General features: G+C 39.9%; 1 protein-coding gene across 1 annotated transcript in view; it reads left to right on the top strand.

The window, feature by feature from the left end:
- Positions 1-245: 245 nt before the first annotated feature.
- Positions 246-25,451, top strand: part of LOC126338145 (probable maltase) — a 30,919-nt gene continuing 5,713 nt past the window's right edge. Inside the window, exons 1-8 of the mRNA XM_050001527.1 lie at positions 246-1,458; positions 1,605-1,781; positions 1,871-2,028; positions 2,394-2,519; positions 3,228-3,457; positions 17,825-18,029; positions 22,633-22,807; positions 23,677-23,863. Coding sequence (XP_049857484.1) covers positions 936-1,458; positions 1,605-1,781; positions 1,871-2,028; positions 2,394-2,519; positions 3,228-3,457; positions 17,825-18,029; positions 22,633-22,807; positions 23,677-23,863 — 1,781 coding nt within the window. The 5' untranslated portion in view covers positions 246-935. The remainder of the gene's footprint in view (positions 1,459-1,604; positions 1,782-1,870; positions 2,029-2,393; positions 2,520-3,227; positions 3,458-17,824; positions 18,030-22,632; positions 22,808-23,676; positions 23,864-25,451) is intronic.

Below are 25,451 nucleotides of genomic sequence, written 5' to 3'. Positions count from 1 at the left end.
GTGGACCTGAAGTTTAATTTCTCATAACTCTGGTACATCATTGGCTTCCCAGTAAAAGCTAGTTAGCTGCTCCCCGCCACTTACTATGATTGCAGTCACATACAACATTAAGCTTTAAAACACACAAAATTTATATTGTATATTTGTATCTTATTGTTAGAAATGTCTTACGATACACAGTCCTTACACTGACTTCTAAGGATTTATGTCAACATACGGAAAGCACAAACTTCTTCCGTGAATAAATTCTTTGTATATGACGTGAAACAATAAATTATTGCATCTAGTCAGGAGCAGCTATCGTTACGGCCATACGAGAAAAATTACACATTGCATTCTGAAATCACTTTACATCGTACATCCAGCTTTTTTTTTTTCTATCGAAATGAATAGACTGGTCGTAACTAACAACAGGATTCCAGGATTGTGTCTGCTTGTTCCGCACATTAAATAACGTATGTCTAATGAAATTCGTTATCACAACAAGACATTACGGCACAAATCAATAGTCAAGCAGTTAAACCGACTGGTAACCTAAAATTCCATTCACGAAATCTTACAGGATTTTTTTAACCGCTAATGCTACTCGAGAGATTTTGACGAGATAAGCAGAACAATTAAATGACATTGGATGAAAATCTTTAAAGCAGGATAGGTTAACAGATTCTAGTAATGCAGGACGTACTGTTGATGACCCGATAATTTGATGGGTAGTGGCTTCTAAGGATTTTAACGTCAACGTTAATAAAATTGCTGCCGTTTTCCGTCCGCGGTGTTGGCAACCCTATCGCCGCTCTGTGACGTCAATAGCGGCCGTATTTCGTCAGATTCGAAGAGTAAGCCGTCTCAGTGATCCGGGGAGCGCAAGCCAAGGCGGTTGTGCGTAAACGCCGCAGTTGGTTATTGTGAATCTATAGTGGTGTGTTGGAACAGAAATGGCAACTGAAATGGAATCTGCTTCTGATATGAATGATGCTGGCACACAGCTTTTGGAAGAAGAAAAACGTCCTACTGTTTTGCCGTTAGAAACAGCAAAAAAAGCGAAACCAGCTGGCGCTGAGCAAGACGATGGAGCGACGGAAAAGCTAGTCTCGAATGAAAAAATTAACTCCAATAAAGATGCTTCCGAAGTAAAGTTCTTGTCGGCAGATTCACAGAATGGAGACGCGAAGATTGACATCGAAAATCTAAAGCTAGCTTTCACTGGGATGACGAAAGAAGAATTGATGAAATTTGCAAATGACCCTTTTTGGATCCGTTTGAGATGGCTGCTTTTCGTCCTGTTTTGGCTTTTATGGGTAGCTATGCTAGCAGGTGCGATTGCGATTATTGTGATGGCCCCGAAGTGTGCACCACCGGCTCCATTGAAATGGTGGGAAGAAGGGCCGCTGTATGAAATTTACGTCAGGTCATACAAAGACGGTGGCGTGGACCAGGATGGTATAGGGGATATCAAAGGTCAGTAAAAAAAAATGGAAATAAATTCCTGAGGACTAACGACTTCTATTGCATATCATATGTTACAATAGGGGCGTGTCCCCAGGCTTTTAATGGTTGGTTTTAGTAAAGATTTGTGCCTAATGAACACCTGTATCACATTGCAGGTGTGACTTCAGAAGTAAAGTACGTTGACGAACTGGATAGCACAGGCATAATTTTATCATCTATTTTCAAGTCAGAAAATCAGGATCCCGATGCTGTTGAAAGTTTCACAGAAGTAGATCCAATATATGGGTCACTGGAAGATTTTAAAGAACTCCTATCAGCCGTTAAGAACAGGAGTGAGTACTGGATTTATGGTACATTTCTTTTGTAATGTAAAAGACTACTTTCATAATGTGCCACTCCACTGACTAATTGATTTTTTCAGGTTTGCACTTGGTACTAAATTTTATACCGAATCACACCAGCAAGAAACATCCTTGGTTTATTGCATCAGAAAATGGTAGTGACATCTACAGTGATTATTACGTGTGGGCTCCAAGCAAAGGACAGAATGATGATGGAGAAATACCACCTAATAATTGGGTTAGTATCGGAAGTTGTCAGTTATCTAGTTGTTGCTTTTAAAATTTTACATTAGTTCCTTACCTGTAATATTTACATCCGTTTTGCATTGCTGTTGGACATAAATTTGTAAACTAGAAGTAACTTACATTAACTGATGATCCTGTAATATTTTATTTTGATGTGACTAAAAGCTGAAATGTTTCACACGGTTCTTTGTGTGATGTGTAAGTACAAGCAGCATATAGTTTCAGATGTTGCCATATAAACATGTGAGATTTTTCTTATAGTGTACTATAAAAATTACTCTAAATTACAGATTAAATGGTAGACCTCTTCTTAATGACATACTTTGTAGCAGTACAATATTATTTGTTTACGGATAGGTCAGCGTTAATGGTGGATCAGCATGGGAGTGGAGCAGCAAACGAGGAATGTTTTACTTGCATCAGTTTGGTAAAGATGAGCCGGATCTAAACATGAGGAATCCGAAAGTTGTTGCTGAAATAAAGGTAAGGTCTAAATGGAGTAAAGTAGGCTGTATTTTGTACAATTTTTAAATTACACAACTTTGCCTTCTTGCCTTGCTTAGGGCCCAGTACAAATGTTTGCATTTGTGGGAGTGAGTGAGGGTGGCTGCTTTTTAAATATTCTTTCATCAGTTAGATATGGTGAACAGGAAGCACAGAAAATTGTATGAAAGGTTTTATAAATAACACTTCAGTCATTTCCAAAGATACTCATTATGTTATTGTACAGATGTTTCTCAGCTGTAGTTTATATACAGCTTCCTGCTTTTTTTCCCCTACCTTTCTAAGCAGGTAAGTCCCACACCCGCCCCCCTCTCTCTCTCTTTCTGTCTGTCTCATGTGCCCCCATTTTTGTTGTGTGTGATTAATTTTTGTTCTTACCGTATAATGATTCCATCTCTGTTAATTCACCCGTGCCTCCTATCCCTCCTCTGTTTTCACTTTTATGCATTTACATCACTAATTTTATTTGGATCTCACGTTTTTTTCTTTCCAGTGTAGTTCCACTTTTACTTGTGTGTCATAACAGCTAAGGGTTGGTATCATTCTATAATTTGGATATTTGCTTGTAGCTGCCTATTTCTCTGCAACTTGTATCTTGCTGTTGATCTAAACTATGGTCCTCTTAATGATTGTTACTGATAGAATCATTGTGAAAGTTGTTACTTTGAAGCCACATTTTTTTTTTAGAAAGTGCTGCAGTTCTGGTTGGAACTTGGTGTTAGTGGATTCCAGTTAGAAAAGGTGGAGTTCCTGCTAGAAGATGAAGAGCTGAAAAATGAAACTCCATTACCTGTTCCAAGTGATGCCACCCATTTAGACTGGGACTTCTACACACACCTCCATACAACTAATCTTCCTGGGATAGTTGATATACTCACTCAATGGAAGGAAGTCATTACAAGTTATGGTGATGACAGGTATTTATTACTCTTGTTTTGATTTCTGTGCCCCTGTTCATTGTTAACCTATTATAAGATTGTTCCCATTTTTACATTGCTGCTGTTCACTCAGTTTTACTTTATACTTTATGCATTTTTCTTTGAAACTAGTTGTTGTTGTATAAGGACTAATATACGAAAGATGCCTGAGAATTGCAGTGAGCATGGCATAGTTGTTTTGCATATCTTCTTCAACCAATCTTGTATCACAATTTTGTATATGTGTCTGTGGCAATAGTTTATTTGCACTCCTACAGACAAGTACTTTTTTTCCCCCATAAATCCCTAGATAGCTGAAAATCTAGTTATAGGGGAACACTGGGGACTGAAACCTAAATCGTTAGTCTGTAGTGTTTGTTGCTGTATTTTAAGGTTGAGTAATCTTGGGTATTATATCCTTACTGAGTCTGTTAGATCAGCAGTCCAAAACAGAAGCACCCCCCCCCCCCCCCCCCCTGGTTGGCCCAGTTGGTAGGCATAATATGCAGTATTATTGTGGTTCGGAATATTGGACATTAAAGATGCTTCTGCTATGGTAATTGATATTTCGTTGCAAGCAGAAAAAGTGGTTCAAGGAGCGACAAGCAATGCCCACATAAACGTGAGAGAATTAAAGCTGAAGAAAGACTTCATTAATTTTTACATTGATCTGTAGTGTAGGCCTTATTCAATCTCACTTTGCCATATTTAATGCACTTCATATCCCAAAACGTAAAACTACATGGGAAATTCAGAAAATTTATATTAGATAAGTCTCCAAACATTTTGGTGCATATTATGTATATAAATGTTAAGTAACTCTGAAAATGCTAGGTGATCCAATACTTAATGTTTAGCAAAACATAAGTGATGAATAAAATGAATGAATTAATGAATGAATAAAAGGGCAAGCTAATGTACATTTTCTGAATTTCCCATTTAGTTATAGGTTTGAAACAATGAAGTGGATTAAATATGGCAAAATGAGATTAAATAAGGCATACACTACAGATCAGTGTTGCACCTCAACTGAAATTTCAGGGGGAGTCCAATACCAGACATAAGTTTCTCTATGTTGGTTTTATGTATTTGGTGTAATTTATCTATAATGTTGTCACTTATAAAATTTAGTTCTGGTGGCTCAATGGATCTGAAAACTTACCAACTCAGTTGTACCAAAAATAGCAATTTGTTCCCCCTGTCCGCTGCTCGTGGTCGTGCGGTAGTGTTCTCGCTTCCCACGCCTGGGTCATGGATTTTCTCTGCTTTGTGATGACTGGGTGTTGTGTGATGTCCTTAGGTTAGTTAGGTTTCAGTAGTTCTTATTTCTAGGGGACTCATGACCACAGCTGTCAAGTCCCATAGTGCTCAGAGCCCCCCGCCCCTTTTTTCTGCTGATGCTGGCCTGCACCCACACCCTCTTTCACCTCCTTGCTGCCAGAGAAATTTCTGGAGACATACTTACACCCATGATAAAAAAAAATAAATAAATATTTCCACGAAGTCAGCACTTTTCTATGGTGCCATAACTTGCTACCGCAGACTAATAGTGTGCCAAAGTCTTTTATTCGGGTATACACACAAGAAAATATCTGTATATCCTTTTAACTCTGCATTAATCAGTTTTTAAAACATTGTCATCGTCGGTTGTATGTTACCATTCCTCATTTCAAATACAACAACAGCAGCAAACAGATATCCAGCGGCTCTAGTGTGCAAGAGACTGCCAAGGATATCGATAATGTCTTCATTTGGCATATGATATTGGTATATCCTTTTCTCATGTCAAGCAATTTTTCGGATGTTTTGGCCATGAAACATGAGGCAGCAACATTTGTGTAGCAGTAAAATTTGTTCCTGACTGTTGAAATTCAACTAGAAATGATGTCACATGAACATTGCTCACATATTGCTAGGTGAAGTCAACAATACAAAACTTCTGAAGCAAAGCAGCTTACAACAGGTGATGAAACATGACCATACAGGTATGACATTGAAACAAAGGCCCGCTTGTCCCAATGGAAACTGCCTGAAGCGCCAGGACTGACAAATTTGATCACTTTCAAAGGTTATTCTCACTGGTTTTGTAGACTACAATGGGATAGTGCATCATTTCCTGTGTTATGGTCGTACTAACTGTTAATAAAGAATACTATACCTGTAAGTTAGGTGCCATTTGTATGAAGCAATCCAAAGAAAACGACCAGAACTGGGGCTAAATGACTCTTGAAACTGTATCGTGATTATGCTTCCACTTGCATTTTAATACTTGTTTGTGATTCTTTGGCAAAAAGCAAAAGAATTATTTTGCCTCGCTGGACATAGCCGCCCTGCAACGTTCTATTTCAGAGGCTGAAGGGAACCAGTTAAGGATGTAGTTTTGACACCATTGATGAGATAAAAACAGAATTGCTGATTGAGTTAAGCACCATAATGAAAAGTGAGTTCCAGAAGTGGTTTCAAGATTGGAAAAAGTGCTGGCACGATCATTTATCTAAGGTGGATTACTTTTCAGAGGACAAAGTTGATGTTGACGAATAGATTCTTGAAGATAAAAAAATTCCCATTACTTTCTAACCACATTGCGAAATTTTGTATTGATGGTTGGAAAAAATTAAGTGCTTGCTGTTACAACCACCTTAATGTAAAAGTTGCTATAGTCCAATACAACTTCATTTACAGATAAAAACACTTAGTGTGCAGGGGATAAAATACACACAAATATGTAATGACAAATGTAACAGCAGATTTTTTATTTTCTGCTTTTGCTGTGTCTTATTGTTTGTTATTGAGCTATATACTGCAGAACTCCATACGCAAGTAAACAGAAAGTAATGGAAAATAAAGCTATTGGCTTCCATGCTAATGTGGGCTGCTGGGTATGGAAAGATCACTCAATCATCTCAACCAAGACTTGACTTTCCCATTTATTAGCTTCTATCTTTTAACATAACCTAGACCTCTGGGTACACTGCAGATTGTCACCATAATGTAGATTCTGTCTGAGATGAAATCATTAATATTGGAACACAAATAGTGCAGAAGTGTTGTAAATATAGACCAGTAAAAGCAACACATGTAAGTGCCAAAAACAGATAATTAAGGGCAATCCATGCAATAAGTCATTTGCATTTAAAATAAGGGAAAGGCAGCCACTCACGTATAGTGGACTGATGGGTGGAGTAGAGAGAAACAAAACGAGGAAACAGTCACACTAGCTTTACAGCTCTTGCTCTTTTCCAAGCAAAAGTAAACCCCCTTTACACACTGCAACCAAACATGATGCATGAAGTATCTTTCTAGAATGTAGCTAATTTCCCTAACACTTGTAACGTCTGTGTTTGATATACAAATTTTGAAATTTTAATAATGGCTGCAGTGATTAAAAACAATCTAAACACCATCTTCAATATAATCATGTTTCACAGTTATGTGTGAAACTCTGAAATAAGAAAAAGGGAGTAATTCTTTGTATACTGATACCAGCAAACCCATCAATGCTAGGCTGGCCAGATGTCCCTATTTTGCCAGGACTGTCCTAGTTTTCACATACATGTCTTGGTGTCCCAAGAAAATCAGTTGGGATATGTAATTGTCCCAGTTTAAACAAGAAACAAAATACTTTCAGTAATATTTGTTCCTAGTTTCCTAGAAATAGAACATTATAGAAATATATATTTTCATCACATTTGGTGTAACTCTTCTTATGCCTAAAGAAAAGTGGGTATTATCTGCTTTCGCTTCTAACATGCCGACCTGCCACTTGGCCCTCGAGTCAAATAAAAACAAAACCAAAGGATATATAAAAGAGCTTCAGTTAACTTAAACCATTTCTCGTAACAAGGCTGTTGTCATATTAAAGTTAATTTGTGAAGAATGGGAGTGACAAGACTTGTGTTAGCAGTGCTTATTGAATATTGTTTGCCATGTACGCATCCTTGCCCTAACAGTCTGAAATCTTAAATTATAGTACAAAATGTATAACTTGTACCTGATTGCTGATAGGTAATCTTAAACACTAATTGATATTACTAAACTGTACCTAAGTATCTAGTAAGTGATTGAACATTGCTAAAAATATAGCCAGGCTATTACAGTGAAAAAGTACATATCAGTCTCTTTATTTCCCAGGAAAATAATTTCATTTATGTGTAATGTACCTACAGTGTCCTTTCTACAATGAAGAACCAAAATCTTGGTAGGCCTAAACTTGCATAATATCATGTAGGGCCCCCATGAGCACGCAGAAGTGCCACAACACGACGTGGCGTGGACTCAACTAATGTCTGAAGTAGTGGTAGATGGAACTGACACCGTGAATCCTGCAAGGCTGTCCATAAACTTGTAAGATTACGAGGGTTTGGAGATCTGTTCTGAACAGCATGTTGCAAGACATCCCAATACGCTCAATAATGTTCATGTCTAGGGAGTTTGGTGGGCAGTGGAAGTGTTCCCCCAGCCACTCTGTAGCAATTCTCGATGTGTGGGGTACCGCATTGCCCTGCTGGAATTGCCAAAGTTTTTCGGAATGCACAATGGACATGAATGGATGCAGGTGACCAGGCAGGACCCTTTCAGGGTCATATCTGGACGTATCAAGGGACCCATAAGCACACAAACTGCATATGCCCCAATCAATTACAGTCTCAATCAGCTTCAACAGTCCAGTTCTGACATGCAGGGTCCATGGATTCATGAGGTTGCCTCCATACCTGTACAGGTCCATCCACTCAATACAGTTTGAAATGTCTCATTTGACTAAGCATCATGCTTCCAGTCATAAACAGTCAAAGTTGGAGGTGACGGGCCGAGGTGAGGTGTAAAACTTTGTGTGTCGTGCAGTCATAAAGGGTACTCGAGTGGGACTTCAGCTCCGAAAGCCCATATTGATGTTGTTTTGTTGATGTTTGCATGCTGACTTTTGTTGCTGGCCCAGCATTGAAATCCGCAGCAATTTGCGGAAGGGTTGCTCTTCTATCACACTGAGGAAGTCTCTTCAGTCATCATTGGTTCCATCCCTGCTGGATCTCTTTCCGTCCACAGCGATGTTGAAACTCTGATGTTTTACTGGATTCCTGATGTTCACAGTACACTTATGAAATGGTCGGACAGGAAAAAGTTGTCTTACATAAACGTTGCCAACCACAGCACCATATTCTGCCTGTTTACATATTTGAATAAATACTAACAAAGAGATAGAGGGGCTGGCCAGTACTTAGCTCAGTACAGCCGATAGATACACGAAACAGAACAGAAAATTTAGATATCCTAGCTTTCAGAACTTTGTTCCTTCGTCAGGGAGGGGAGAGGGGGGGGGGGGGAAGGGGAAGAAGGGAAAGTGGATTCAGTTATTCACAACCCAGGTTATGAAATAACAGGGGAAAGGTAAACAAGGAGGGTAACAAAGATAAAGGCATGGGTGTCCGAGGGAAGCCAAAGATATTCTACTGTAAGTACTGTGCCAGCTTCAAACCAAAGAGGATGCATACAGAAGTAAAGAGTTATGTAGTATAAAGATAAACAACTATGTAGGATGAAAAGATGCGTGAATGGCTAAAGAGGAAAGGGAAAGAGGAGATGACTTAAGAGTAAATGGGAGTGAGGTTGTTTAACGTAGGTTCAGTCCAGGGGAGGGTGGGATGAAAGGATGTGTTGGAGTGCAAGTGCCCATCTCCGCAGTTCCAAGGGACTGGTGTTGGGTGGGAGAAGCCAAATGGCACGTACGGTGTAGCAGGTTCATAGAATTAAGCTGGAGGGCAAGCTCCGCTACTGGGTATTGGACATCTCCTAGGCGGACAGTTCATCTGTGCCCGTTCATGCGCTCATCCAGTTTAGTTGTTGTCACACTGATGTAAAAGGCTGTGCAGTGCAGGCATGTCAGCTGATAAATGACATGTCTTGTTTCACATGTGGCTCTGCCTTGAATTTTGTATGTTTTACCAGTAGCGGGGCTGGAGTAGGTGGTTGTGGGGGGGGGGGGGGGGGTGCATGGGGCAGGTTTTGCAGTGAGGTCAGTTACAGGGGTAGGAACCACAGGGTAGGTGTTATGGGAATATTGTGGGGTTTGACAAGGTTGTTACGGGGGTTGGGAGGGGTGGGGGGCGGTGACGACGAAAGGCACATCTGGTTGGTGTTGGGAGAATATTGTCAAGGGATGATCTCATTTCAGGGCTTCACTTGATAGCAGAGTAATTTGTTGATGTATTCGAGGCCAGGATAATATTAGTTGACAAGGGGGATGCTTCTGTGTGGTCTGGGGGTAGGAACATTGTTGTTGGATGGGGAGGAATGTATTGCTCGGGAGATCTGTTTGTGGACAAGGTCTGCAGGATAGTTGCGGGAGAGGAAAGCACTGGTCAGGTTATTGGTGTAATTGTTGAGGGATTCGTCACTGGAGCAGATACGTTTGCCACGAATACCTAGGCTGTAGGGAAGGGAGCGTTTGATGTGGAATGGATGGCAGCTATCAAAGTGAAGGTACTGTTGTTTGATGTGGACAGAGGTGTGCATGTGAGCTTCAACAAGATGAGTCAACATCCAGGAAGGTGGCTTGGGTTTTGGTGAAGGACCAGGTAAAATTCAGATTCGAAAAGGAGTTGAGGTTATGGAGGAAATTAAGGAGTGTTTCTTCACTGCGAGTCCAGACCACAAAGATGTCATCTATAAACCTATACCAGGCCAGGGGAAGCAGCTGTTGAGTCTTCAGGAAAGCCTCTTCCATGTGGCCCATGAAGAGGTTGACATAGGACGGAGCCGTCCTGGTTCCCATGGCCATTCCCCTGATTTGTTTGTAGGTCTGGCCTTCAAAAGTGAAGTAGTTATGGGTGAGGATGAAGTTGATAGGTGTGATAAGGAACGAGGTTTTTGGAAGATCTTCGGGTGGGCATTGGGAGAAGTAGTGTTAAAGGGCAGAGAGACCATGGGTGTGTGGGATGTTTGTGTAAAGGGATGTAGCATCAATGGTGACAAGAAACGTTTCAGGTGGGAGGGGAGTGGGATTGGATTTGAGGCGTTATAGGAAGTGGTGTGTGTCTTTGATGTAGGAGGTGTTGGTCTACCAGAGCTGTGATATGTCCTGTTGGGGCTTTGAAGGCTGCCACAATGGGACACCCAGGATGGTTCTCTGAGTGGATTTTGGGTAATAGGTAGAAGGAAAGTGTATGTGGCTCAGGTGGAGAGAGGCGATCTGTGGAAGCTGTTGTGAGGCCTTGTGAGGGACCTTACATTTTCAGGATGACCTGCAGCTCAATCTTCTTGGAGGGAATGGGATCCTGGGTAACAGCTTTGTAAGTTGAGGTGTCGGAGAGTTGACACAGTCCTTCTGCCACATACTCCACACGGTCAAGTACCACAGTTGTGGAGCCTTCATCCGCCGGGAGGATGACAATAGAACTGTCTGTTTTCATTTCCTTAATGGCACGGGATTCAGCTGGGGTGATATTGGGGGTTGTCGGGATGATCTTCAAGGAGGACTGGGTGGCAACACTGGATGTGAGGAATTCCTGAAATGTCTGCAAGGGATCGTTTTTGGGGAGGGGAGGAGGATCCCTTCGAGAAGGCGGTCGGAACTGTTCTAGACAAGGTTCAACACTGGGTGTAGTATTTGGGGCTGTGTTTGTGTGGTGAAATGATATTTCCAGTTGTGGTCCCGAGTGAATGCGAGGAGATCTTTAACCATGGCAGTGTGGTTGAATTTAGGGGTGGGGCTAAAGGTTAAGCCTTTTGATAGAACAGATGTCTCTGGAGGAGAGAGGGATCTGGATGACAGGTTTAGAAATGAATTGGGACTGGTGATATGTGGCATTCGACTGTGGTTATAGTTGAGATTTGGTCTGTGTGGGGTATTTGCTGGGATTGGGAGATTGAGTAGGGTGGCTAGGCTAGGTTTGTTGGCTATGGGGGAGGGGGGGGGTTGTTGAAGGTGCTATTGTGGTTGGTTTTTGTGAGGGATAGGGAGAGGGATCCCCCTTCTTAGGTGTTGCACTAGTACTGTGGATAGTTTTTTCAGGTGGTGTGTGGTATTGAACTCAAGTTAACAGCTGGCTTCTAGGATGATGTTCCTGAGTGTGTTCTCCAAGCACGGGTTTGAGAGTTGGAGGACTCTGAAGAGAGATAGGGGCTGTTGGGAGTGGTGGTTACACGAAGTAGTGTAGAGATTCAGGACAGGTTAGGTAAGGGCTAAGGATTGAAGGTTCTGGAAGTCCAGGAGAGTCTGGTAGAAGGAGGGATAGCACCCAGAGATGGTAACTTTTAAGGTAAGTCCTTTAGGGGTAATTCCAAAGGTTAGGCAGGACTGGAGGAAAAGTATGTGGGATTGCAGTTTGGCTATGGTGAATGCATGTTTCCAGAATGAATGTAAATAATGTAATATAGGATTAAGGTACATAGTGGGTAACTGGTGGGTAGGGAAATTAAATAAAGTTAAAATAGTAATAATAATAAGAAGGAATAAAACAAGGAGGGAAGGACGAGAGAGAAAATGTGTTGGTGATGTTCAATACCAAAGGAAGACCACTAAATAAGAAAAACACTTCACGGAAAACGGCGAATAACGAATGTTAAGACTATGGAATGTTAAATAAATAATGAGAAGGGAAAAGTAGGGATAAAGGTTGACCAGATCAAGCAAGTATGTCCAGATCAGGGGAAACAAATGCACATTGCTAAGAAAAAAAGAAAAAAATCGCGGGTAGTGCAAAACTGTCCCAAAAAAATTGCCTGTGGCAGAGTAAGATAGCCAATGGCACAAAAAGATCACCAGCAACACGATACAGACTGAAATGGACGATACTGGTAGGTGTGGAATATATATTTGAATGTGCATGCCTATATCCGTTTCTTTGGCACTTAAGTTTAATTCGCAAAATAAAGATTTATTCTTGCTATGGGTATTTCAGCTCCTGCATTGGCATAGACCTATTGTCGATTTCAAAATATCATAACTGACAGTTAAGTGTAATTGTAGTACAGTGTCCTCTGAAATCTAGTCAGCCTAGGCAATGCTTCGCCATTACTAAGTGTGTATGGGAATTGGATATACATCCTAATCTGACTCCTTTTCCCTCTCTCTCTCTGTCCATTTCCTCCTTCCTCTGGTCCACCTCCTCTTCCCCTCTCTTTGAGCCTTTTTAATTCGTGTTGCAAAGGAAACCTTGGCCGGAAATCAGTCACTTAAGATGACTAGGTAAATGGGTTGGGATCATTGGTACATGAGGTGTGATAGACTTCTCATTCTGCTAGACACGTGAAGAGAGCAGCTTCAAAGACAGTATTTCATATGGTTTTAATCTGCAAGTGGGTAGGATTACAAAGTTTTGGGTGAATTAGATCCCATAATGGTATTTTAATCATAAATTGATAAGCTGTAAGTACAATTTCCTGTTGTCTGTTAAAATCTGTTCTTAGGAATAAAATGAAACAGTGCATTGTTGTGCATGCAAATGAGTAATGTGGTGGTAAACTTCTTGCATAAAGAATTGCAGTATTGATGATGATATGAAAAAGATAGACCATTACTAACTATATTTTGCAAATGTTGAGTCCCAGACGGGCATAACTAAATACTGCTAAACAAATAAGCTTACAGCCAAAAAGCCTTCTTCTGAATTGGCTAATTATAGCTCGCCTAATATAACCTCGTGTGTGTGTGTGTGTGTGTGTGTGTGTGTGTGTGTGTGTTGTCACTGCTCGGTAAGTAGATTTTTATCTATCGAATTAATTTTGTGAAAAATTGTTTTTATTGTTATGTTTTATGAATTTTCTTTACTTTTAGATTTCACAAAACCATCCCATTGCCCTCAGCCCAGTTTATTCCATCCTTTTCACTCCCCAAACTTTGGCTCTGTTATCCAGTTCTCCTTATGACTGCCCGATGCTTGTGCTCGTACATTTCCTACATCGTTTCCCTAACCCCACTCCTACTCTGTGGATCCCTGCTCCCTCTATCTGCAACGGTTCAGAAAAGTACCCCTTTACCTGGCTAAAACTCAGCCTCACATCCTTTTCAGAAATGCTGCCTAAGCCATGGAATCCCTCCCCTCCCCAGTGGCTTAACCATAAAAGTTCCCTTCACATGGACACCCCATTGTACATCCACATGGATACTCTGCAAATCACATTTAAGTGCCAGGCAGAGGGTTCATCAAACCACCTTCACAATTCTCTATTATTCCAATCTCGTATACCGTCCTTCCGTATGAGCTGATTTCCATTATTTTGTCATGGTGATCGTTCCTCCCTATGTAGGTCAGTGTCGACAAAATATTTTCGTATTCAGAGCAGAAAGTTGGTGATTGGAATTTCGTGAGAAGATTCCATTGCAACGAAAAACGCCTTCCTTGTAATGATTTCCAACCCAAATCCTGTATCATTTCTGTGACACTCATCCCATATTTTGTGATAATACAAAACGTGTTACCTTTCCTTGAACTTTTCCGATGTACTAAGTCAGTCCTTTCTGTAAGGATTGCACACCACGCAGCAATATTCTAAAAGAGGATGGACAAGTGTAGTGTAGGCAGTCTCCTTAGTAGATCTGTTACATTTTCCAAGTGTCCTGCCAATAAAATGCAGTCTTTGGTTAGCCTTCCCCACAACATTTTTTGTGTGTTCCTTCCATTAGAGGTAACCATCCTAGCCTTCCAAAAATACCAGGCCCATAGTCTGGCTCAGGTTCATTGATGATATCTTTGTCATCTGGACATGGAGCCAAGAGATCCTATCCTCATTGCTTCACAATTTCAACACACCTCCCATTCTTTTCACCTTGTCCTCCTCAAACCAACAGGCCATATTCCTGGATATTGGCCTCACACAACTCAGTCCTCTGCCGCCCCCCCTTCCCCTCTCAGAATCAGCTACAAAGGAGCTCTCTTGTGCCACTCATCACTCTGAACTACAACAACTGAATCATATCCTTTACCAGGGCTTTGTCTCTCATCATGCCCTGATATGAGAGAAACCCTACCAAAAATCCTTCTCACCCCCTCCAAAAGTGGTACAGTTGCCCACCCAATCTGCACAACACCCTAGTCCTTCTCTAAACCTCTCCCATTCCCAACCCCTTACCACAGGGATCACCTCTCTGTAAAGACAGTTAAAAGACCTGCACAATTGACTCACTCAAGCATTTCTTGTTCCACTCCTATCACAGGCTTATCCATCCTACCCCATTAGAGGCTGAACCACTGGAAAAAGCAGCCATGTTGTATGTATTTCAACTCTGCTGCAAATGTTGCACATCTCTTTAGGTCTGTGTGGCTATCATCCATCTGTCCACCAGGATGAATGGTCATCCACCAGACTGTTGCCAAGAATAAGACTGACCACCCGGTGGCACAGCGGTAGCTGATCGTAACATGCTCCATTTCAATAGCTGCTTCACAACTTGGGCCATCTGGATCCTTCCTTCCACTACCAGCTTCTCTGAAGTACACAGAGTTCTCCATAGAACATATCATTCACTCCCATAATTGTCCTGGCCTCAATCTCCAGTAGCCCAGTGTCTCCACCCCTTCCAGTCAAGTTTCTCTTCCTTCAACCTGTCACCCTCTCCCAAATTCATGTCACAGTGCCACCTTCAGTGTGCACTGCTTACCAAGGTTCAGACAACCATGCATCACATGCTTAGCCTGTGCACATGGCACCCCTCCCTTCCCGCATTCCTAGCCAGAAATCTGGCTGCCTCCTGCTAGCCACCCACCCCCTACCCCTGTCCACACCTGTGACTACAGAGGCAGTAACCTCACCTGACGCAACGTATTTCACCTGCCGAAATGCCTCAGAGGCTGTGTGTGTGTGTGTGTGTGTTGTGTGTGTGTGTGTGTGTGTGTGTGTGTGTGTGTGTGTGTGTGTCAAGTTATGCCTTTCAGTGAGTGGTCTCCAGTAACCCAAAAATATGTATACAATTTTTTTATTTTGTAGTTTGCTTGGATAACAGAAAGTAAAATATTCCCACATTTTTTTTTTTTTTTTTTTTTTTTTTTTTTTTTTTTTTTTTTTTTTTTTTTTTGCTATTGTAGGTTATGCTTGTATATCAGATTTACCAAGTCAGAATCTGAAAATACAGCTAGATACTCAAAATATTAAACAAGTAGATACCAGAAACAGAATCAAACACTTCCTTCTGGTCTTAATATGTACTTAATAAGCAACAGTACACTGTATAATTTTTTTATAGGACAGTACAGTGGTGCATCACTCGTTGCCTACTAACAAAATTCATCACTAAAATTTGCCAGCTGTTCCTCTTAATTATGTTCAGTAGGTGTCACATACTGTACCTGATTTTCCATTGGGTTATTGGACAAAGAATAAGCATAACCATCTCAACTGTGGTTTTTTCATAAAGTGTGATATTGCCCCTCCCCTCTGCTGAACCCTAGAATGTGGTGACACTGAAATATTACATAGAAAAGTACTAGATTTGTCATAGCGAATGTTCACTCTGGTATTAGTTATTTTCTCTTCTTTACCTTGCCATTTTAGTTATTTGTAAATTCAGGAATGTTATATAAGAGGAAATTTAAATGATTAATGGAAAATCTAATACAAAGATGTGAAACAAATACTAACAAAGAGATAGAGGGGCTGGCCAGTACTTACCTCATGGTGAAGAAACACTTCATAATTTCCTCTATAACCTCAACTCCTTTTCGAATCTGAATTTCACCTGGTCCTTCTCCAAAATGCAACCCACCTTCCTGGATGTTGACCTTCATCTTGTTGAAGCTCACATCCACACCTCTGTCCATATTAAACCCACAAACAAACAACAGTACCTTCACTTTGATAGCTGCCATCCATTCCACATCAAACACTCCCTTCCCTACAGCCTAGGTATTCGTGGCAAATGTATCTGCTCCAGTGACGAATCCCTCAACAATTACACCAATAACCTGACCAGTGCTTTCCTCTCCCGCAACTATCCTGAAGACCTTGTCCACAAACAGATCTCCCGAGCAATACATTCCTCCCCATCCAACAACAATGTTCCTAGCCCCAGACCACACAGAAGCATCCCCCTTGTCACCCAATATTGTCCTGGCCTCAAATACATCAATAAATTACTCCACCGGGGGTATGACTTTAAGGCAACCCCTGAAATGAGATCATCCCTTGACAAAATTCTCCCCACGCCACCCAGAGTTGCCTTTCGTCACCCCACTAACCTCCGTAACATCCTTGTTAAATCCTACAATATTCCCAGACTACCTTCTCTACCCAGCAGTTCCTACCCCTGCAACTGACCCCGCTGCAAAACCTGCCCCATGCATCCCCCTCCCCCCCACAACCACCTACTCGAGCCCCGTTACTGGTAAAACGTACAAAATTCTAGGCAGGGCCACATGTGAAACCACACATGTCATTTATCAGCTGACATGCCTGCACTGCACAGCCTTTTACATCGGTATGACAACTACTAAACTGGCTGAGCGCATGAATGGACACAGACGAACTGTCCGCCTAGGAGATGTCCAATACCCAGTAGCGGAGCATGCCCTCCAGCATAATTCTAGGGACCTAGGAACCTGCTCCACCTGATGTGCCATTTGGCTTCTCCCACCCAACACCAGTCCCTCTGAACTGCGAAGATGGGAACTTGCACTCCAGCACATACTTACATCCCGCCATCCCCCTGGACTGAGCCTACGTTAAACAACCTCACTCCCATTTACTCTTCAGTCTTCTTCTCTTTCCCTTTCCTCTTTAGCCATTCACGCATCTTTTCATCCTACATAGTTGTTTATCTTTATACTACATAACTCTTTACTTCTGTATGCATCCTCTTTGGTTTGAAGCTGACACAGTACTTACAGTAGAATATCTTTGGCTTCCCTCTGACAACCATGCTCCATCCTTGCTACCCTCCATGTCTTCCTTTCCCTGTTGCTTCATAACCTGGGTTATGAGTAACTATATCCACTTTCCCCTTCTTCCCTTTCTTTCCCCTCTCTCCTCCCTGATGAAGTAACATTTACTCCGAAAGCTAGGAACATAAATTTTTGGTTTTTTTTTTGTGTATCTATCCGCTGTACTGAGCTGAGGCAAGTACTGGCCAGCCCCTCTATCTCTTTGTAAGTATAAGAGGAAATTTGGGTGTTTTGATCACTGTTATGTGTATATACTATATGACAAATTATGAAACATACTAGGACTAGAGGAAGCCATAATGTAATAATTTAGAGCTTTCAGTGGTATCTTCCTGAACAATCTATGGATGCCATAGTAGTTCTGCAATTGATTTGTTGTCATTCATGAGTTGACAGTAATCTTGTTTAACTGTTATTGTTGTCGAGAATTGTAATACAAAGTAGTGTATCTCAGAAATTATATATCCAGTCTCTTTCAAGCACTGTTTTTTAACAGGATTCTTATGGTCAAAGGAAATGCATCAAAGAATGCACTGCATCAATACACTAAAAATAATGGCACAGATTTAGTGGATTTGGTTCAGCCGACAGAAACTTTCTCTCTTCTGAAGGAAGGATTTACTGCTGATGATTTGAATGACATCGTGAAGAGAGTTTTGGACAGCAGTAACACTGGAAATATTGGACGTCCTGTCTGGCAGGTACTGATAATTACTTTATAGATGCTTATTTTTTTCTCTGAAGTTAATAATCTGCAGGATATCTGCCTGAATATAATAAAGCATAATATCTGTGTTTCTCGAGTCATACTGCTGGAGCTTGAATGTAATATTATCAAATCACATGTGAAACATCATCTATGACATAGCCAAGTGTAAGGTTTTGTCAACTCATAAGATGTTTCAGCAACAAGTTCTTTACTAGAGAGAGTACTATACGACAGGATACACCCTTCCATTTCGTTGAAGACCTACTGTTTCGCATGAACTTAAATCCATATGCTCCTTGGAATTTTTTACATGCACAATATGGCAAGAAATTCTGAAGTGACAGCAAAAATTATGAAAAAAATCATGTGGTATATACCAAATCTAAATTACTGTTAACCATATAGCCAATTCATGAAGAGCAAGGAATTTTATTACAGGCAGAAATGTTAAAAATATTCACTGTCAAAAACTGTCTTGATCACTATTTATTAATTTATTACGGTCCCTGTAATCAATTATGATAGACTGTTTTTGATAGTAAATATTTGTAACACATTGATCACTGTTCACTCCCACAATTTGTTTAAAAGTAAGAAATGTTTAACCTTCCTTTTTTGTGGTTAAGGATGTGGGTGCTACTATTTGGTATCACAGTGGTCCAGAGGTGTCCTATTTGTCTTATTGTTAAATATCATGTTTATCTTTTGGTAATTTTCTATTTGTGTGAAGGCTTCAATATTCACCTTGTATTTAAATCTTGTCTAAAGTGAGGTGATAACTGTCATTTAATTGTAACCTCACAATGGAACTGTCCAGTCACATGTCAAAACCTGCCCTGAAATTAATTTATTTGTTGTAAAAATTTTCCAAGAACATAGTTTGTCAGGCAGTTGGATAACTGTACACCCGTGCCATAGCTGTAGCAGACAATGCATGCGCAACTCGGTGGGCACATATCTTTGGTTGATGGCACATTGGTAAGCAGATAACAAGGCAAAATGTGATGTTAATTTATAAAGTGGATTTCAGTTTCTTTTGGTAGTTTTTGCCTAATAAAATTGTTCAGTTACAATTTGCTCTAATATGCTACTCATTAAATGTAGGTAATAATTAGCAGTTGCCTTTGCCGTGTCACTGCACATGGGATTCACATTCAGGAGGCTGACAGTTCAAATCCCTGTCCCACCACGCAGGTTTAAATTTTCTGTGATTTTCCTAAATTGCTCCAGGAAAATGCCAGGATGGTTCCTTTGAAACAGGCACAGCTGATTTTTCTTCGCTATCCTTTTCTAATCTAAGCTTTTGATTAGTCTGTAATGATCTTGTTGTTGACAGGAAATCAAATTCTGATCTTTCTTCCTTTAATTTTATTTCTGTTTCCGTTGTCTATGCTTCATAATGGCATCTGTCTTCATGCAAGTCCCAAAGTTTCACAATCTGGGATCCAGTTAATGTTGTCAACCTTGACAAGATGAAATACAATGAAACATGGTATGCAATTGAAATTGCTTAATTTTTCATAAGACTTACATATGTGTTATTTACTAGTTAATTTCTTGGACATTCATTCCAATGATGTCAACATTGAGGGAAAAGGAAATAATCCAGATGATTCCACGAGTTGTGATCTCTACAATGATTGTTGTGCTAATTAAAGTCAGGAACAACAATACAATACCTCCCTGTCCAAAGAAAACATGTACATTAATAACTTTCTGTGAGAAAAAAGATTGTAACTTTTTGGTTAAACGAAGGAGAGACAAAGCACTTAAATGTGCAAGGCCAGTTACATTTAATAAAATCTGACTGTTTACATGAAGTAAAAATGTGCCACAATGAAAATTGAAAAAAAATGTGAAAGAAAAAATATTCAAAAGCTTTATAAGTGCTTGTGATAGTAAATGCGCCATATCAAGGGAGATCTAAGAGACTACATGATCTGAATTGTGAGATTACCATTTCCAGGCTTCCTTGGCCTCGTTAAAGAGATTCAGGAAATTATCACAAGTAAATGTCACTAATAGGTGACAATATGGAGAAATTTGTAGCTGACATAAAGATGAAGCTCCTTATCTCCTAAAAGCTGAGTATAAAGCCAATTGGCCAACTTTTGTGCAGTTCACACTTTTATGATCTTGAAATAAGTCAGCTGCCTTGCAGTCGAATCCTGTGACACACTGGTATACATGAACACCAGTGATAAACATCCCTGGAGTTCTCTCTCTCTCTCTCTCTCTCTCTCTCTCTCTCTCTCTCTCTCTCTCTCTCTTTCTTTCTCCAAGAACATCAAGGTAAATTATGAGAAAAAATTAAAACAAAGGGTGTTTATACTTCCAAAAATCTTGTAACTGATGCAGCAAAACCTGGAAAAATAGAAGAAAATGATTGTCAATGTTACATCCAAAAGTCTTCATAACATTTACAGAAAATAGTCATTGCTTTTGGTGGACTCTTGGCCTGAACACACCACCACCTTTGTCCATAAGAGGACAATGAAGACCATTAATACAATTGGATTCTACCTGGAAGTAATGGTGTGTTTCGGCTCCTCAATCAAAAAGTTTTTCAGCAGTGTAACAAATTTTTCAGAAAATTGTCAGTATAATTTCCAATAGCTCTTTCTCATTTCAGTTTTATCATCAGAACAGTATTGTTAGATTTGTCATTTCTGCTTTGTCAGTTTGCATAACCACATTTTATAAAATTGATAAAGTATATCTAGTACACAGCACAATATGCAGATCAGTGGCCATTGTCATTCCAAACTGCATTCACGATCTGTCTAAATAAAACTAGTAGTTACTGTGAAATGCCTGAATGCATTAATTTTTCTTTTATCAGATGTGCCTGACATAAGGAAGAACAGTGCTACAGGAACTGTTATGAACTATTTAATATCCACAACTTAGTCCTGATTGATGGAAGTCGTCTGTAATGGAACATCATACACTGCCTTGATTTTCTTTCTTTCCCCAGCTACTCACATGTATAACAATAAATCTGCAGCAGTTTAGCTGTTGATATGAAGCGGAAGTTATGCTAAAAATTAATGATTAGAGACATTTTCTTTATGGTTTAAGCGTCCAAAATCCACATGTGTGCACTTTGGACTTGATGCTACATGGCATATGCCCTCTTGTGATGCTTGCATCTGCTTATTCACTGATTTATGTCCTAGGCAGGAAGGGCTGTACAAATAATTGCTAGAAGTGATCCTTCATGTAGCAAAAACGAGTAGCTTTAACACCTTTAGAAAACATTTGCCATGCATCTTATCAGCTAAAATTTTGACACTGTATAGGTTTTGACATATTGGATTGAACCATTCTCTTGTCAGATTTTAGCAGAAGATGCAGTAATCTGTATAAAGTACTATCTGAAAAAAGCTGCACAGATATTCAGTCAGATCTTGATAAGATTTTCAACTGGTTGAAAGACATGCAACTTCCTTTAAATATGCAGTAATTAAAAATTGTGCTCTTCACAAAATAGAAATCCTATGATGGCAAGAACAGTGTCTGTGTATGTGCGGATGGATGTGTGTGTGTGTGTGTGTGTGTGTGTGTGTGTGTGTGTGTGTGTGTGTGTGTGTGTGTGTGTGTGCGCGAGTGTACACCTGTCCTTTTTTTCCCCTAAGGGAAGTCTTTCCGCTCCCGGGATTGGAATGACTCCTTACCCTCTCCCTTAAAACCCACATCCTTTCATTTTTCCCTCTCCTTCCCTCTTTCCTGACGAAGCAACTGCCAGTTGCGAAAGCTCGTAATTCTGTGTGTGTCTTTGTGTGTTTTGTTCATGTGCCTGTCTGCCGGCGCTTTCCCGCTTGGTAAGTCTTGGAATCTTTGTTTTTAATATATACATTTGAATTGATTGATATGTAGTTGTGCATGTTGAGCAAAGCAATGAGTTTTTTTTAAGTGGAGTACTGAACAGTACATGTCAATATAATTTGAAGGAATATTTCTCTCAGCTGTGCTGGTAAGTCTCTGTTGCTTGGTCATGTTAGTCTTCCTTCTGTTTCCTTTTATTCAAGAGTTTAAAATTGATTTAATACTTAACATTCTTGTAACAAGAATGCAGTTCTGATAACCTCAACTAGTTAAAGAGCAAGAGAATCAATATATAAAGTTACACCTAATCATGAGTGCCACAGGGACCTACATAGATTAGATAACTTAATAAAGAAAAAATAATTGTGACTAAATGGGTTATTTATTATATTTCCTGTGCATCCAATAACCATCTATGCAGTTGTGAATTATGAATAGTATTCTTTTGGAGGAAATTATTGGATTTTATTCCTTGTAACACACTGCTCTGTAGTCCACAGATTGCTGCAGAATCTTTCAAATTTGCAAAATACTGCTTTCTTCAAAAGCTGTAATATATTGTTGCTGTAGCCTTCTTAGGCCAAAGAGAAAGGGTATTTTCTTTTGAATAAAGCCCAATAATTTTTCAAATATTTCTTCAGGCTATGAATATAATAGATTTTAGCAGGTGTTGCGACTGAATGTTTTTTCTCTGCTCTCAGAAGTGGATTTTACATATTATTGATAACATTGTTTAAAATGTATGAAAATGAAAATTTCTTTGACAGTTATCGGGTGGACACAACGAACGTATTGCTACACGTGTTTCGAGAGAAGCTGTGGATGGCCTTACCATGCTTGTTATGCTTTTGCCGGGAACACCAATTACCCTGTATGGAGATGAATTAGCAATTGAAGGAGCAAGTAACATATCAATGCCCTGGAACAACTCGTCACAAACCGGTAAAATTACAAATAATGTATATTTTTAATTTTATCTTTGTGGTGTTTCATAGTTAAATCCTTCCTTCGTATACAAAATAATACACACAACAAATATTGTGGAATTCTGATTTACTAGTTAAATTTCTAGTATCTGCATTGTTGTACTTTACGTAAATGAAGGAAATGTTAAAATAGGAAATGTGAAAGAAGGTTGAGTTATGTGCTATCTTCTTTAATCCAAAAGTTCTGAAACTCAGTCCCCACTAGTCAGTCTTACTTTATCATCTCATTTGGTAAGTCTCTCCTGACATGGGGTTCTGGGCAACTTTTCTGTAAGTCTCCTTATTTTCTAAAAGTTTATTCTGCTTCAACCCTTCTGCTCATAAAGATTGCCCATTTCCTTAACTCTTATGTGTTTTCTCCTGCCATTGCTTGATGATTAGATTTTTTATCCATCCAATTATATTTTCAAAAATTTATTACTTTTGTTGATAAACTGCACTTTTGGTTGAGTACACAAAGACAAAGTGACTGGGCTTTACAAAGCATTTGTTGAAGTGGGCTGGGCAAATACTGTGCTGAGTCTATTCCACTGTGTGTGGTAAGTAGTGAACAAAGAATCTAAATCTGAACTGTAGTATCTTTACTTTGATAATATGACCAATGAAATTTTAGACAGGCATTATACACCCGTTGCAGTAATTGTGAAATATTTGTCTCCTCTCTAAATATTGCAGAAGTAGCTCAAGTCGGTAGCAGCCAAAGACATTTTGCAAAAAACATTAAAAGCACTGTGCTTCGTGCCATACAGTTCTGTTTGCAATGAAATTATTTAAATTGTTATTGCTGGATTGTTGTTAAATACATAAATACTTTACTTTACACAGGGTCTTCACAGGCATCTTCTGCAGGTGATACTGGTAGCATTAGTTTTGATACCATTGCATCATCTCAGCTGACTGATAGTCACTTGAACCTGTATAAAGACTTAGTGAAACAGCGTGAGTCGCCATCTATAATGTATGGCTCCTGTGACACTTCAGTCATAAATGGCACAGTGTTTGTCATGACAAGGTATGTTAACTTATTTTCACCCTTTTGATCTGAAAAGCATTTATTTAACTTGCACTATATTAACATACGTGTTTTTTATTTGTTGCTGCATTAGGATACGGTACGTACTTTAATTTTTGAAAGTTTATATTTGCTTTCACTTCATAAGGTAAAGCTGCTCAAATTTTAAATGCCAGTTAAAGCAGGGCCAAAATTATATTTTAATTGAGAAAGACAACTGTTTGAGTTATGTAAATGATATTACTTAGATATCTACTCATCATGTAGAGAAGACATTGAGTCGCAGACAGGCACAAAAAGCCCTTTGTGCCTTTCAGCTTTCAGTCCAGAGGCCTCTTCTGAACAACTTGCATGCAAATGACCAGTCTCTGCCCATTGTGGCCAGAGTCATAACTGTGCTTAATGGGAGCAACAATCAGGTTTTGGGGACAAGGCGGTAGCTTGGGTCAGAGGGTGGGGGGGGGGGGGGGTTAGTTGGGTGGGGGGGGGGGGGTAGTGTGGCTTCTCAGAGCATGCAGGGATGAAGTGGAACAGCATAGGGACTGCTAGGTACTTTCAGGAGGTTGGGGAACGGATCAGAAAAGGAAGGGGAAAAGGACTAGAGGGTGTATTAGTGGAATAGAAGGCTGTGTTCTGCTGGAATGGGAGCAGGAAAGGGGATAAGTAAGCAGAGGACAGGGACTAATGAAGGTTAAAACCAGGGGGATTACGGGAATGTAGGATATATTGCAGTAGAATAATAATGACAATAAACAATATGTACAAAGAACTCAAAGAATCTACAGGAATGACTTTTTCTCCTTAAAACAGTAATTACATCTCACAATTTAATAAATAAATGGCTGGATTGAGAAATCGTTAAAGACAGTAACTAAACAAGAGATACATTTCTTATGAATTCGTTGACAACCAAGGGATAAACAACAGTCCTTAACTTGTGGGAAAGTGGGTTTATGTGCCATAATATACACACGCGAGACAGATCATTCGGGTAAGGGGTGAGAAAGAAGAGGAAGTGGGAGAATACAAGGTCTACCTGTCAGGAGTCAAAGCAGGAATAGCACAGTGGGGTGTAGGGCTTTACATCATAAAAGAAATGGAACCCAGCGTAGTTGCAATATGGTATAAAAACGAATTACTGATGTGGATAGATTTGACAGTGTCTAGCAAGAAAATTAGGATTTGACCAGTGCAAATAAGAGCTTGACTTCATGAAACAGTTCTGGGTTAACAGCAGCACTAACAGTTGAAGGCAGGTACTCATATTCAACATGCACTCAGTATGTCAACAGCCAGTTCACAAAAACCTTAGTTCAAGAGAAACAGGGTCAGCCTTTTACTCATCCTAAAATTATAAACAATTCAGTGATCATCCACCCAACTAATCTTTACATAATGGTAGAGTAAAAGAAACTCTGATTAAAGCACAAAATATCTAAATACTGTAACCAAGCTGTAGTTCACATGTATGCTTCCGCCTTTTAGCCACCAAACTAAAAACAGTCACCACTGCTTGTGAATACCATTGCAAATAGGTCCCTGAGACTCATACTCAGTGACCAAGCTGGCTCCACACAGTCACTATGGA

The sequence above is a fragment of the Schistocerca gregaria genome, chromosome 1 (assembly GCF_023897955.1).
Source record: "Schistocerca gregaria isolate iqSchGreg1 chromosome 1, iqSchGreg1.2, whole genome shotgun sequence".
NCBI lineage: Eukaryota > Metazoa > Arthropoda > Insecta > Orthoptera > Acrididae > Schistocerca > Schistocerca gregaria.
Note: the sequence above shows the minus strand (reverse complement) of the source record. Positions and strands in the feature narration are given on the sequence as shown.